Source organism: Pholcus phalangioides, unplaced genomic scaffold (assembly GCF_987345545.1).
Source record: "Pholcus phalangioides strain wild (caught in Gottingen) unplaced genomic scaffold, Ppha-v1.0 ptg000012l_1, whole genome shotgun sequence".
Classification (NCBI taxonomy): domain Eukaryota; kingdom Metazoa; phylum Arthropoda; class Arachnida; order Araneae; family Pholcidae; genus Pholcus; species Pholcus phalangioides.
Window position 1 is genome coordinate 8,470,549 of NW_028301605.1, and position 15,045 is coordinate 8,485,593.

At 35.5% G+C, this 15,045-nt stretch overlaps 1 protein-coding gene across 2 annotated transcripts in view; it reads right to left on the minus strand.

Moving 5' to 3' along the window:
* LOC149079423 (lachesin-like) overlaps positions 1 to 15,045 on the minus strand; it is a 50,613-nt gene that overhangs the window by 14,619 nt on the left and 20,949 nt on the right. For both annotated transcript variants that reach the window (XM_089239964.1, XM_089239963.1), the window contains exons 2-5: positions 5,176 to 5,288; positions 2,719 to 2,926; positions 1,586 to 1,741; positions 520 to 648 (exon numbers count right to left, since the gene is read on the minus strand). In XM_089239964.1, coding sequence (XP_089096090.1) covers positions 520 to 648; positions 1,586 to 1,741; positions 2,719 to 2,926; positions 5,176 to 5,288 — 606 coding nt within the window. The remainder of the gene's footprint in view (positions 1 to 519; positions 649 to 1,585; positions 1,742 to 2,718; positions 2,927 to 5,175; positions 5,289 to 15,045) is intronic.

The window sequence follows — 15,045 nt, forward strand, 5'->3', positions numbered from 1 at the left end:
AACGATTGCTCACCACATCCTGTCATTCTAACATCCCGTACAGGAAATTTAACAGTTTTACAACACAAGCTATGATTACTACCATAGGCTCTACAAGGGTGGGGCTGACACGGCTTTAGTCTAGAGACCCGGGATAATTATATTTTTTGCTTTTTCACACTATAAATTCATTTAACGGGGCGACCACCGATAGATGGCACCTTCATCTCCCACCCAACTTCATCGGTTAGAAATTGCTGTGTGGCGATATGACCGGCATTTGCGTGCAGTAAAGAAAAAAACGGGGCTCCGTGAAAAAACAATTGATATGGGGACCACCAAAGATCTTGGCTAAGGGGGAAATGACCCTAACCAACAACCCAAATGACGGGCCTGATTACTACTGATCAGCATGAAGCGGCACAACAAACGAACACCAAAAAAGAGTAGACAAATATTTGTAATGTTTTTCCTAAAATCAGTTATGATGGGACAAGAACGGTAAAAAAAAAAGAAAGAAAAAGAAAACATCACACTCACATGCGACTTCAAGGTACATTCTTCTCGTTTTCGCTGGTGGAACGCCGTTGGATGCGATGCAGAGGTACGAACCCATGCTCTCTCGAGATACTTTTACGAGGTGCAGCTCCTCTCCATCATATGTCTCAACTGAGAAATGAGCAGAATATACAGGGTGTCCCGTAAATTTGTATAAATAGTTTAAAAATTTATAAAAATTGAAGGCATCGGCATATATGAATATGGTTTGCGAAAAACTTGTTTTCACGAAAGAGGATTTCTTTTTTAGAAGAGGGAACGTGGTTTCACATTAAAGAGATGTCTCACTGCGCTACGTAGGCCCCCTTTAAGGTATCCGACTGTCTTTCTTGCCACTTTTCTTTAAAATGGTACTGGAGTGAACTTCGCTAACATTTTTTTGATACAAAGTTTCCCAAAATGATGAAAACAATAATAAATTTTAGACTACCTAAAATATAATTTTCTATGAATGGAATGTTTTGGTATTTTCACAGTACATTCAGCTATAGTTAAAATATTGCTTAGGAAGGGATTACACTATAAAAGTTTCATAAAAGATCTTTTATAAAACTTGAAAAATTCAACCAATAAACGCATCGGTTACATTCGAGCAAATCCAACCGGTGATCTTATTGGTTAAAATTTTCAAGTTTTATCAAAGAGCTTTTGCAAAACTGTTATAGTGTATAGGCCGGGATTACACTATAGAAGTTCTTTTATAAAAACGTGGAAAATGCAACCAATAAGCTTATGGAGCGAATAGAACAGATAAGTTTTTTTTATCGGTTGCATTTCTCAAATAAAAAACTTTCCTAAAACTTTTACAGTGTAAAGAAATTCGAATGTAACCGATACGCTGATTGGTTGCATTTCTCAGGTATCGTAAAAGAACTTTTCTAAAACTTGAAAATTGCAACTAATATCCTTAAATAATATCCTATATCGGTAACCAATAGGCTTACTGGTTGGTTTTTTTATCTTCAAGTTTTATCAAAGAGCTTTTGCAAACTCTTATAGTGTAATTCCGGCTTAAAAGATTCAGAAATGATTCTTATTTCACGGTTACCAATTCTGCTGTTGACAGTGATCCGTTCGCTTCCCTCTCGTCTCCACTTGATCTTCGGAGCGGGATTTCCACTCGCCCGGCAAGACATGGTCACGTTGCTGTTCTCCACGACCGAAACATTTCGGTCTGGAATGTCATTAAGGAACTGCGGTGGCACTAAGAAAGAAAGGTACCAAAGCGTTATCTGTGTGAATCAGAACTTGACCTTTGATCTTGCTATTTCAATAACAGTTCTTCAAAGACAATAACATGTTTAAAAATACTTGGTTTTTAATGGTGGCAACACGCTACTGTTGACAAACCACGCAATTTCTTATGGTTACGCATGGGGTGGTCATAAAACGATTTTGCCACTACACGAGCCCTTAGCGGCAGCAAAAATCAACGAATGCGAATGGAATTGGATACATAGGTGTCTCAAATTATGCACTCGAAAATGAAGAGAGAAATAAAAACGAGACCTGAACTAGCATTGGTTCCTTTCATTCTATTTTGACTGGTCTTCGGCCGGTATTACGCTATAAAAGTTTTCTAAAAGTTCTTTTATAAAACTTGAAAAATTCAACCAGTAAGGTTATTGGTTGCATTTGCTTGAGTGTAACTTATGACCTTCATTGGTTAGATTTTTTAAGTTTTATAAAAGGATTTTATCAAACTTTTATAGTGTAATACCAGCCATCGGGAGATGCAATGTCAAAGTCACGCAGACCGTCTTCTTTGACTCCAGTTGCGTGGTTCATCACGAGTACGCATCGCTTGGCACAACCATCACCAAGGAGTACTACAAAGAGGTTCTGCATCGCAGTTGGCTGCTTCCTCACGATTAATAGCCTACGGAAGCATTGCTCGTTTTTCCTGCCATTTTGTCAAAAACGAAAATTCGGCGGTGCTCACTTACACTTCGAGCGAAAAACTTACTTATTAGTGAAAGCCCTTACTCATCGGTGGTCTGTCGGCGACTAGCAGCTTCTACAGGCAAGAAAAAAATTCAAGCATGCGCATTAGGATTACATACATATGTGCACCAAACCACGCCTCCCTAGCTTCATTGGTTCACACACGAAAAATTATGGTCGGATACATCTTGAACAATCCGCGGGCGTCGAAAAATAGGACGTAAGCGTGTTACTTACCAACGATATCAAGGTATCCAACTTGACTGATCATGGGCTGAGTATTGATTTGGCACATGTAATAACCGCTATCCTCTGGCTGGACGTTCTTCAGGTGCAGCAACCAGGTCTTGAAGTTCTCGTGCGATATGGACACTTTCTCTTTCTTTATTATCACGTGGGTGTGGATCGCCAGCAGCACTTGCTTGTCTACGTGAATCCACGCTACCTACACTAGACAATACGAACGCATCTCATAAACTCTCATCTAAGGATACGATAACTAGAATATACGTCGAAGAACAGAAAAAAAAGCATCACAACAGAAACAACTGATAATGATCAGCTATTACTGTCACGAAGGTTTTTTTTAAATTTTAATAAACGTGGTTATTAGTGACATAACTGTACAAGGGTGGTAATGAAATTATTTGCCCGATATACGAACCCCTGGCGGCCGCAAAATTCAAATAATGCTGATGAAAATCGAGGTATATATGTGTTCTCTCAGAGTATGCGCTTAAACAGAAGGCCCCTGCAGTCGGCTTGTGACGTCAGTAAGTAGTCCATTTTCCCTCAGAATATTCAGGGAAAAAAATTCCCTGCTCGTGCCAGTATCATCGCTGTGAGGAAAAGAAATGATCGGGCTCAGAATTGGCGATTTCTATGCCCCACGTCCAATCACTATGCGATATTTGTGAGCCAATCAGGAAGATTCTACGCCAAAATAAGAAGAAACGAAATAGGATGCTGTGTTTCAAAATATGGCAAACTTGCTAGGTAGTCTGAATGACGTCAAACACTGCAGAGGCTTACCATCTCTAGGATCTGCTGTATTAACCTTCCGAATGCTCCCATTATCCAGAGATGATCTTAATTTTTTCCTTTTTAACATGGAGTTCTTAAACTTAAAAACTTAAAATGAGATATAGATGGCGTACGCATATATATATATATGTATGTATATACTCTCTCTCGTTTGTTTTTTATTTTATTTTTTCTAACAGATTTGCTTGTGGTTGAGTGCCTGCCTGCCACCAAGCGTTATTTTGTTGGTGATTGTGGGTTCGAACCCAGATTCTCTGTTTGTATCACACCTTCTTTTCGATTGTCTTATACAGTGAAACCTTTACGAAATAAAACGTCAAGAGACTGAAAATTTTATTTTAGACAGGTTTCCGTTTTATAAAGGTGCACATAAATGAGTTAATCAATGAAGGGACTATTTTTTTGATTCCGTTGAAGACAGGTTTCCGTCTCATACTGCGTTCGTCTAAAGGCCGCTACACACTACTCTGATGTTGCAAATGGTGATTCGTGAAGTGGGAATTTTGTGACATAAATTTCTCTACGAATCAGAATTCATAACATCTCTGACGTGACGTGAGTGTGTAGCGGCCTTTATATAAGTTTCAGACAACTGAGAAAAATAATATTTTTTTTACACTGCCGTTTCAAGAGAATCATTTCTCCGACCATTCCCGCAGCCTAGGGTTGAAAATGAGATGAGTCCAGACCAGAATGTAAATTTTTGCTGGTTCCTGGCTGAGCCATCTCGCGGCTTAAGAAGTGGCCCTTTGAAGTGACCCTATGAAGAGAGAAGAAAAGTGTTTGATGTATGTAAGTTGTGAAATGTATGCATGTATGTATGTGAAGTGTATGTAAAAAGAGAAAAGTCCATATTGGGTCAATTTAAAAGATATTTTTTAGATCAATCCATCAAGCGTCTTAGTTAAAATATGCCAATCCGTTATTATTTATCATCAACAATAAAAGAGAACAAGAGAAGCACCATCTCATTTACTGTAAATGAGATGAGAAATAAAAACTTGACTCTTTTTTTAATGGTTAAGGTTGCAGCTACAAAATTTAGAAAAATTCAAATGACAAAACCCATTTTTATCCATTGCAAAATGATTTGCGCAGTAAAAAAACCATGAAAGGCATTGAAATGGTACCTGTAGCACCACCATAAACGCCGCGCCGGTGCAGGACGCATACAAAGAAAGATCTCACCAAGGGTTTAGTGCGCTAACGGCTCGTTCGGAGACTTCATGCAGATCTAATTGAGATGCCCGACCGAGCGATTAGCGCACCAACCCCTTGGTGAGATCTTCTTTCTTTGTCTGCGTCCTGCGCCAGCGTTTATGGTGCTACCGGTACCTTTTCTACGCCATTTATGATTTTTCACTACGCCGATCACTTTGCAATGCATAAAAGTGAGTATTGCTTTTCGAAGTTTTCGAAATATTTTTTCTGTAACCGTAATCGCGAGAACAAGGTTTTTGTTTCTCAACTCATTCTCGAGCGCATATACTCTGAGAAATACCACTACCTCCTATATACATGTATATAGGAGGTAGTGGAAATACCCGTATTTTTAATTTCATTAGCATTAGTTGATTTTTGCGGCCGCTAGGGGCTCGTAGTATATCGAGCAAAGTTATTTTATAACTGCCTGTATATGAGATAGCATACCCTGTAGTCTCCTAAGTTTTCGACAGAGCACTTCAGTACAGCGTCTCGACCGACGGCAACCGTAAGACTCGATATAGGACCCGTGAACTTCGGCTTCTTCTGGTCGGCTGTGGCTGTAGGATTAAATGAGATAATAACAAAAAACATTAATAATAACAATTTCATGTACAGGGTGGCATTAAAATAACTTTGCCTGATCGGTGGCATCTGCCGCCGAAACTAATGAACGAAACGAAAGCTAACTTCATATGTACAGACTGTGGAAGGCATGGAGAGACGACTTACGCGAAGAAAAATACAAAATAAAACCGAAAGTCACCGATGGGGAAGATTTTGGGGCCGTCAGAACTAAAAAGGCGAGTGAATAATTGCAATCCACACACGCAAAATGGAGTACGCACAATTTGAATAATGTTTCAATAATAAAAAAATGAACATATCATACGGTTATTAATGAATCTATGTAACCTTTTTTTTAATTCTAATGCATTTTTTGAATGTTTCCTGCCGTAAATGCTATTTCGATATTGTTCTGTGTTTATTCGTGAATTTTAGAGGCCATATTCTGTAGAACTTAGGTGTTTTTAGCACTGAGAACTTCAAAAGATTTTTTCTTCAAATCGTCAAGCCTTGGTATTAACCCCTTCGCTTACAAACGATTGGCAACAAATTCGGATGGTTTATATTTGACGAATCGGCGATAAATGTGATAGCCTTGCCCTAACCTAACTGCAAGTGAGAAAAATGAAAAGAAGGAGAAGGAAAAAATTGGAAAAGAAGAAGAAGAAAAAAAAGAAAATCAACAAAGTGTAAAACAATATAATAGATAAGAAGATAGTTAAAGTAAGTATAACGTAGATTTCTATTTTCACCCCCCCCCACCCCCACCTGTTGTCTTTCACTCTTTTATGTATGTAGTAGAGATATATGTCATATAAGAAAAACAATGGAAGTGGAAGTCATATAAGAAAAACAATACCTATCAGGGAATAGAAAAAACGAAGAGAGGAAAAAATATAGGGCTACAATAAAGCTTCACGATGAGAAAGAGAGAAGACAGAAAACAAAGAACTTGTCTGAAAATTTATTCCACTGGTTTTTGGGCACAATGTTACGTCCTTGATCGCAGGGTGGTTAATTATTATCATCACGTGCCCCTCCCCTCCCCCCCCCCGGCACCATGTGAAGGCAAATAAGCGTAAGATCCTGACAAACAGGAAAATTGGCGTGAAATTTGGCGTGACAAAGAATTTTTATCTTTCGGATACACACACAATGGCAGTCAACATACAGTCGAATTCGCATCAAGATATCAAGAGTTCTAGACGAAAGCAACCCATGTATAATAAAAGCTGAGAAATAATTAGAAAGCATTGGTGTTTCTCCGCAATGCTTTACATAATATGTCTCGCTCATCCACTGCAACATTACATGAATAAATACAAATACAATGCCACAACAGGCAAATTGCCCAACGAGGTGGCTGACTTAAGAACATCATGGATCCCCGAGCCCTACCTAATACTGCTACACCACACATGCACCCCCCCCCCGCGGAACCCCCAACGAATCGGTACATGCGGGAATGTGCGTGTACGTGTAGTGAAACCTGACGTGAAGTTTTTTGTTTCTCTGTAATGCTTGTTATGTGTAGTGCTGCCATCTGCCACCAGTTTTTCTAACTATGAGTGAAGTGTTATGATTGAATGACTTATCGTTGTAGGACTGTTGCTCCCTGTGGCGAGACTTTTTAACGGGGAGATCGGCTCGCATTTGCGCCTTGAAGTTGGGGACCACAGAAAACCAACTTCAGCCGACCACCACTGTGGGGTTCGAACCCGGATCCTTCGCATCGCGAGTCCGTCACTATAACCACTCGACCACCACAGCGGCAAAAAAGAAGAAACTGTCTTGAGATTCGAACCCATACTCGCGTGGAATCGGAATGAAAATTCAAATAAAACCCCCTTATTTTTTCGCCCGCGGCGCCCCCGCAAAGTGTAATAATTATTTGGAGCTGGGTGGGTTTGAACCCATGTAACCTGAACTCTTCCCATCTCTAACGCCGTATCTTACCAACCCACTACAGCACTCACCCACATATGCTTAGTGACCGATGAGTGTCCCAATAGCCCGTGGTCATGTCTCACACAGGATGGGGAAGGAAATTACAAAGCCCTAGGGTCCATATGTTTAGATTTTATTTTCCTGAACCATAAATACGCTGCAAACAACCATGATAAGTTATTTTAGATATGAAAAAATCGATCGACCTGGGAACCGATCGAATACAAAGCTCGATATTTGAAAGGTTTGAGAAAAATTATTAGGAAAATGCTTTTTAAATAATTCCATGTGTGACAACTTATACATAGTTTCGATACATTCTTCATTTTCAGCTAGCACTATTTGGTGTACGTCTGAAAAGTACATATTAAGTATTCGATTAAATAATTCACATTTTTTTTGGCATAATAATATTAACATAGCTATTAACGCAGTTAGTGAAATCTGTAAGTAGTTCAATGAATGTAATCAATTTTTTAGACCACCAAGTATTCGGACCCTTAATATCGTATCTTTTAGTTACTTTAACCTTTTTTCCCACTATTGCCTTTTCAGTGCCTATTTCAGGCATTTTTAGTGCCTTTTTGCCTGGCTATTTTGACTATTTTTAGTGCCTAAACTTCCAGACTCTACTGATAACTCTGTCATTACTGAAATGCTGGCGTAAAAGGCGCTGTACTGAACCATGAATATGTGGCCGTGCTGCATCTTACATAAAAATGATTGAGTTCAAGCATTGTCTTTGCTGCAGCAATTCAGGAATGACCAATTTTTTTAGAATTTGCCGATGATTTTCGCCATCACCGTAATAGGACCTTTGTGTGAGTGTGTGTCCGAGTTATCTTAAAAAAGTATGATCCTATAATGAAATTGTACTTGGATCCGCACTACACGGTTACTTTTGGAGAACGCAATGGCACTTCCTGGATCACTGTGATATATTTAGATGTCCGATTTTTACTTTGGCAGTTGCGAGTACTGACTGACCCATTCAGATAAAAATGAGCCTCGTCTCCCCAAAATATTTTCCAAGTCCAATCACTGTCGATTTCCGTACGGGCAAGAAACGCTACCGCGTAGTTAAGTAAAGCACTTGTCATAAACTGCGATTTTTAATGCTTATACACGACCTTACGGAAAATGTTTCATTTCTATCCGCATAAGATCAGTCGTGTGCAAGCATTAAAAATCGCAGTTTATGTAAATGCCTCAACTACGCCGTAACATTTCTTGCCCGTATGGAAATCGACATTAATTGGACTTGGGAAATATTTGTCTGTATGGAAAATGTTTCATTTCTATCCGTGTAAGATCAATTTTCCATACTGTAGCATAGGACACGTCGATTTCGCGAGCTTCTCTTCTCTTTTTTGCAAACCGAGCACAACTCAGGTCTATCGCCATAGGCAATTTACTACCTAGTGAGTTGTTCCGGAAGTGTAAGTGTGTGTACCTAACACAAAAATTTTCTCCTCTGGAAATTTTAATGCTTGAGAATTATGCTCTACACTTTTTTGAGACGAACTACGAAAATTTAAAAACAAATTCAGAAATTTCTAAAAGCAACAATAACGAAAAAAAAAAAAGACCATCATTTACTTCTCCCACAAACAATTTATTTCAATGAATTTTTCCTCCCCACACTCATGTTTAACTGTACTAGCCTCCAACACCAGCGATGATATAGCTGCTATACATGGCCGATGGCTCAAGTACATACAAGATAGTTGGTTGGTTGGCCGGTCTTATATTATTATTATTATGATTCAGTTCCTTTTTTTTTTTTGTTCCCGCTGCTACTGACCACTGGCCACTTTTCTTCACACCTTATTCCACTCACTCCTCATATATATATATATACTCTTAACAGGAACAAAACAGGGAAACGGATCCTGCATCTCTCCTTAACGTAATATTCTTTTCTGGTTCGGAATCCTAATCCCGAGGGTATACCCCAACCAACCAACTCCCCTTTTCCCAGAATGGGATTTTTTTTTTTTGCTCCCCCATATACTACTACTGCTTCTCTTCGCCTATGAAATATTCTAGTATCATCATATATCCAGAAAGGGAGGAAAAGTGACCTATACGAGTGAAAAAAAAAACAAAAACTGGCGTAAGTAGCAATATGTTGGTGGCGGTGGTGGTTGTGGTCTTGCCAATATTCTATTTTTTTGCTCACCGAAAACGTATTCTAGAGAGTTTTTTTTTTTACTTCGCGATTCCCTTGATGATTATATCTACGATATGTTGGAAATGAAAACGACATTGAGGTCGAAAAAGAAAAATTTTTTTGAAATTTTTCTTCCCATTTTTTTTTCACTCTTCATTTCTGTTATCTTATATATATATTTCTAAGTCTTATATTTTTCTTTTCCTACATCCATCTTGGATGGGGCTCTCAAATATGGTGCGAAATAGAGTGTGATGTGAATTTTAACCTCTAAATAACTTCTCGAGTCTTTATACTTGACTCTGGTGTAGCCATTGGCGGTATATCCTATCTATATATAGGCATATCATTCGTTTATAAAAAAAAAATAATGAGCATGATGTGGTTCATACTTTTATATGAGTAATTTAAATTTTTCAATATAAGCACGAAGAAAATTTATTACAGTAAAAAAACCCCGACAAAGTCGTCATTTTTCTTCTGGTCTCGTCCATCTTTCTTAGACGACAATGTTATTAAACCCTCGTTTACACGTCTCTAATTTCGGTTAACTAGTCACTGTGGGAAAGTTTGAAAGAGAGGAGAACAGGTGATTTCTACGGCTCCCTTTAAAGAGAGAGCTTTAGTAACCGCATTGCCATGTGTTCAAAAACTACCATAAATACCTTGTGTATCAAAAAAGGAATCGCTCATGTGACACTGAGGAAGTTCATTTGCCAACTAAAACAACAAAGCGTTAGGGACTGTTCACGCTGGACCACTGATTTTGGCATGAGCAAGTGGGGTATTTGCCTCCCTCAATTTGGGGCTTAAAATTTGAACAAAATATATTTGTTGTATATATAACCAGATAAATATATATAAACCAGAGTTTTTCTCCCAAAACAAGGAGGGTTTATAATCTCAGCTTTTCCTTGCACATTGCCCCTTCAAGTCAAAATCAGGCTTTGTATTCGAGATTTCCTTATGCTTGTATCATGAACTATTGCTGAAGAATTTAAAGCACTAAAATTAAATGTGTTATGAAATTAATGTGCTGGAGAAAAAAATTTACCATTCTAACAGTTACTCTGATCAGTCCAAATTAAAACAAAATTGGTATAAATCGTCAGTGTGTACCCGTGTATTCAACCGTAATGAGTTAATAGTGTAAAAAGTTAAAAATTCCGGTTCTTTCCCCTTGCGATCTATAAATTATTCCAATTTCAATTTGCATGTTAATAAATGCTATTTTACATTGCCCGTGGGACACATTCAGCCCTCGGAGCTTTTTGCCGTAGCACGCCGGCCATGTTTAGAAAATGGCTCGAAGCATTGAAGACAGACAATTAAGAGAGAAAAAAGTAATTTTTGATTACACCCACAGGCTAGTGAGAAACGAAGCACTAGGCTCAAACAGTGGTTTTTTTGGGAAAAGTCGGCATATCTAAATTCATATCTACCTACAGAAATTCACAGGAAATTCTGGAAAATGCATTTCATGAAAAAATAATTTCAGATTTTTGAAAGAAATAGTTTCAGAATTACTGAAAAGAAATAATTTCGAAATTAATGAAAGAAAATTCGGAATAACCCGGAAAAATAACAGAATTTTTTGAAAGAAATGATTCCACAATTTTTGAAAGAAATGATTTCACAATTTTTGAAAGAAATGATTTCACAATTTTTGAAAGAAATGATTTCACAATTTTTGAAAGAAATGATGTCGAAATCAATGAAAGGAATAATCGAGGTCTAATAATTTAAACACCTCTAATAATTCGCCAAATAAGAATTAATTATATCGTGGTCCGTTTGTGGAGTGTGTTATATTGGGGGGGGGGGAATCTGATTGTATACACACAAAAACTTAAATGAGACTTCATTAATCACGGTGTGATTGTAGAATTCATTGAATGGGAGTTTATTATATCGAGGTGAGATTTAAGAATTTTTCAAGCAGGATTTAATTATAGTAGCTATTTTGGGGATGTTCGGAAAATTTCGTTACATTAGAGTTCACATTATATTCGGTTCACAAGTATATCTAAATAACAAATCTTATCACGGCAATGAGACCGATTTATCATATTTACCAATACGAGACGGCGATTATGCATAATGACCGGCATATGTGATGAATTTAGTGCGATTTATCATATTTACAAACGATGCTTGGGTATTATGCGTAAACGTGGGTAAAAAAAAGTGATAATTTTTTTTAGTATTCATTAAATTTACCAACGACGCTTGGGTGTTACACCGGGATTACACTATAAAAATTTTGTGAAAGCTCTTTTATAAAAATTCAACTAATAAGCGTATTGGTAACAATCGAGCGGGTGTAGCCAGGCAGATTGGTTGTTTAATTCAAGTTTTGTGAAAGATCTTTTATCAAACTTTTGTAGTGTAATCCTGGCCTTACACATAATTTCCGTAAAATTGATAAATTTAGGGAAATTTATCGAACTTACCAAAATTGATTGTTGCAAATGACGTGTTGGAAATGAAAACGACGTTGAGGTCGAAATAAATTTTGAAAATTTTATTCTAATTTTTTTCACTTTTCATTTCTGTTATCTTATATATCTCTAAGGTCGGGATTACGCTGTAAAAGTTTGGTAAAAGATCTTCAAAAAAAGAAAAAAGAAACAACCAATAAGAATGTCGGTTACAATGGAGCGAATGTAACCGTCGGTTATCATAAACCAATAATAGTCTGATTGGTTGTTTTTTTTGTCTTGTAAATCAGTGTTTCTCAACCTGTGGTCCGTGACGATGATACAGGTGATCCGTAGGCAAATTTGATAAAAGTATTCACCCCTTGTGTGTAATTGATACTAACAACATCCATATGGGATAAAATAAAATTATACTTTCATATTTAGGTCCACCATACATCATCGAAGAGAATGCAGGAAATTGTGATCCTAAATACGGGATATCTCTAAATTTTGCCAAAAATTGCAATTTATTGCTTTAAATACAATTTGCTAATTGCTACTAAAATTTCTGAATGGTGTGAAAATATAGGGTTGCACAACAAAAACTCAGTAAACAAAAATTCTCTCTCACGAAAAAATATTCAAATGACATGATGATCATATTTCATTGAGAAAAATTGAATTATCTGGGATCTTAAATAGTAATCCGTAAAATATGGGACACACACACACACATCGCTAATCGTCATCAAAAACAAGTAGGCACAGTCACCCCAATCGTAATTAAAATTCCGACAAAATTGTGGACAAAACACATAAACCCAACAAATATGTGAGATGAATACTTACAATTTTTGCCATAATTACCATAATATAATTTATATTATGAAAACACTGTGTATTCACTACGTAAGATATCACAATTCAAATAAGTATCGTTGAGAAAAACGGGACAAAAATGTATAACAAAAAAATCGAAACAACGAAAATTACTGGAATGTCCCGTAATGCGGGACACAAGTGGTCCGTCAATTTGTTTCAGACATTTCACTGGTCCTTGTTTTCAGAAAGGTTGTGAAACACTGAAAATGATCTTTTATGTAACTTTTATAATGTAATGGGCATCTTTTTCTCAGCCACTTCGTTGGGCATTTTGCCTGTTGTGGCGTTGTATTTGTATTTGTATAATCCCAGCCCTAGTCATAAATTCTTTTCCCGCATCCATTTTGGATGGGGCTTTCCCTTTTCCTCTCGTTCAAGTATGGTGCGAAATAGAGTGCGATGTGAATTTTAACATCTAAATAACTTCTCGGTTTTTTATACTAGACTGTGCTGTAGCCATTGGCAGTATATCCTATCTACTTACTGTATGTGTATATACAGGCATATCACTCGTTTATAAAAATGAGTATGATAGAGTTCATAATTTTTTAGAGTGACTTCAATTTCTAAGGCAGTGCGGAGCACTTTTTTTTTTTCAAAACAGTGTGGTTTTTCCAAAAAATTTGTGGCTTTAATCATGATACTGTGTAAAACTAGGAAATCCAATGAAATTTGTGAAATATTTCTATAACTTTTGAGTTATTTTATATTATGTTTCCAAAATCATCTTCTTTTCAGCATTTACGCCAAACATTGTTCACTACAGCATATATTCGATATATTCAAATAGTGTTGATACCGTATGTTGCTATGACTGTTATTTGGGCAATAAACTAAAAAGTTTTAAGGTACACAAAATATTCTGCGAGATATGGCAGTTTTCATGAAACAAATACAAGAATTTGGCAAAATAAATTCGTTTTTTTCCAAACAACTGTAAAATATTAAATTATGAACATATATAACCAAGATCCTAGTTCATTGCAAAGGTGCTAATGTTATCTGGAACTATGTTGAAAAATTTCATGAGAGATATTCGCATAGTTTTGAGAAACTTAGTTTCTCGTGGAATAAAGCAACGAAAGAAATGAATCTTCAAAAAACGCGTATGAAAATTGTTTGCTGCCTTTGATGTCTTTGTTCTAAATGATTTAAATCAGCCATAACCTTGTTTTTACTTATTTCTGGTACAAGAATGAAACAGTTTTGAATTCTGTGTTAAACATGCTTTCAAATAAATTTATTAAACTATCCATCAGAGATATTATTATTATTTGTTGAAAAGTATTCACGAAAATTCAGAATAAAAAAAAAGAAGTAAATTAAGAATTCACGAAAATTCAGAATCAAAGAAAAATAAATAAACTAAGAATTCAAGAAAATTTAGAATCGGAAAAAAAATAAATTCAGAATTCATGGTGGTTTTGATTCAGAACCAAAGAAAAAGTAAAGGAATTAAGAATTAACGAAAAATGAATATTGAGGAAATTTTTTTTATCAGAGTTCACAAAAGTTCAAAAAAAATTAATTTTAGAATCTTAAAAAAAAGTAATTTCAGAATTCACGAAAATTAAAAACTGAAGATGGAAAAAACGACAAGGTATAAGAAACGAAAATTTAGTATTGAGGGAAATAATAATTTTGATTTAGTGGGTTGAAGAAAAAGGTAATTTCCTAACTCACGAAAATTCAGAAGTGAAGAAAAAAGTCATTTTAAAATTTGTGAAAAAAACAATTTGAAATTAAAGAAAAAGGTTAATATCCGAATTCACATGAAAATTCAGAATTAAAGAAAATAATAATTTCAAATTTAACGAAAATTCAAAATTAAAAAATTTCAAAATTCATAAAAATAAAAAATTTAAAAAAATAAATAATTTCAGAACTGAAGAAAAAAATAATTTCGGGAAAAAAAGAAAAAGGATTTAAAAAATTACGGAAAATTAAAAATGTTAATGGAAATTCAAAATTAAAAAAAAAATAATTTCACTGAAGAAAATGATTTCAGGAAAAGGAAAAAAATTTTCAGAATTGAAAGAAAAAATAATAGTTTCATAAAAAATAAAAAAATAATTTTAAAAAAAAGCAAAAATAATTTAAAAAGAAAGCAAAAATAATTTCTTATTTAAAGAAAAAGTAATTTCTTATTTAAAGAAAAAGTAATTTCTTATTTAAAGAAAAAGTAATTTCTTATTTAAAGAAAAAGTAATTTCTTATTTAAAGAAAATTAATAATTTTAGGAAAAGAAAAAAATAGTTTCAGGAAAAAGAAAAAAATAATTTCAGAATTGAAAAAAAAAAAAAGTTTAAAATAATAATAATAATT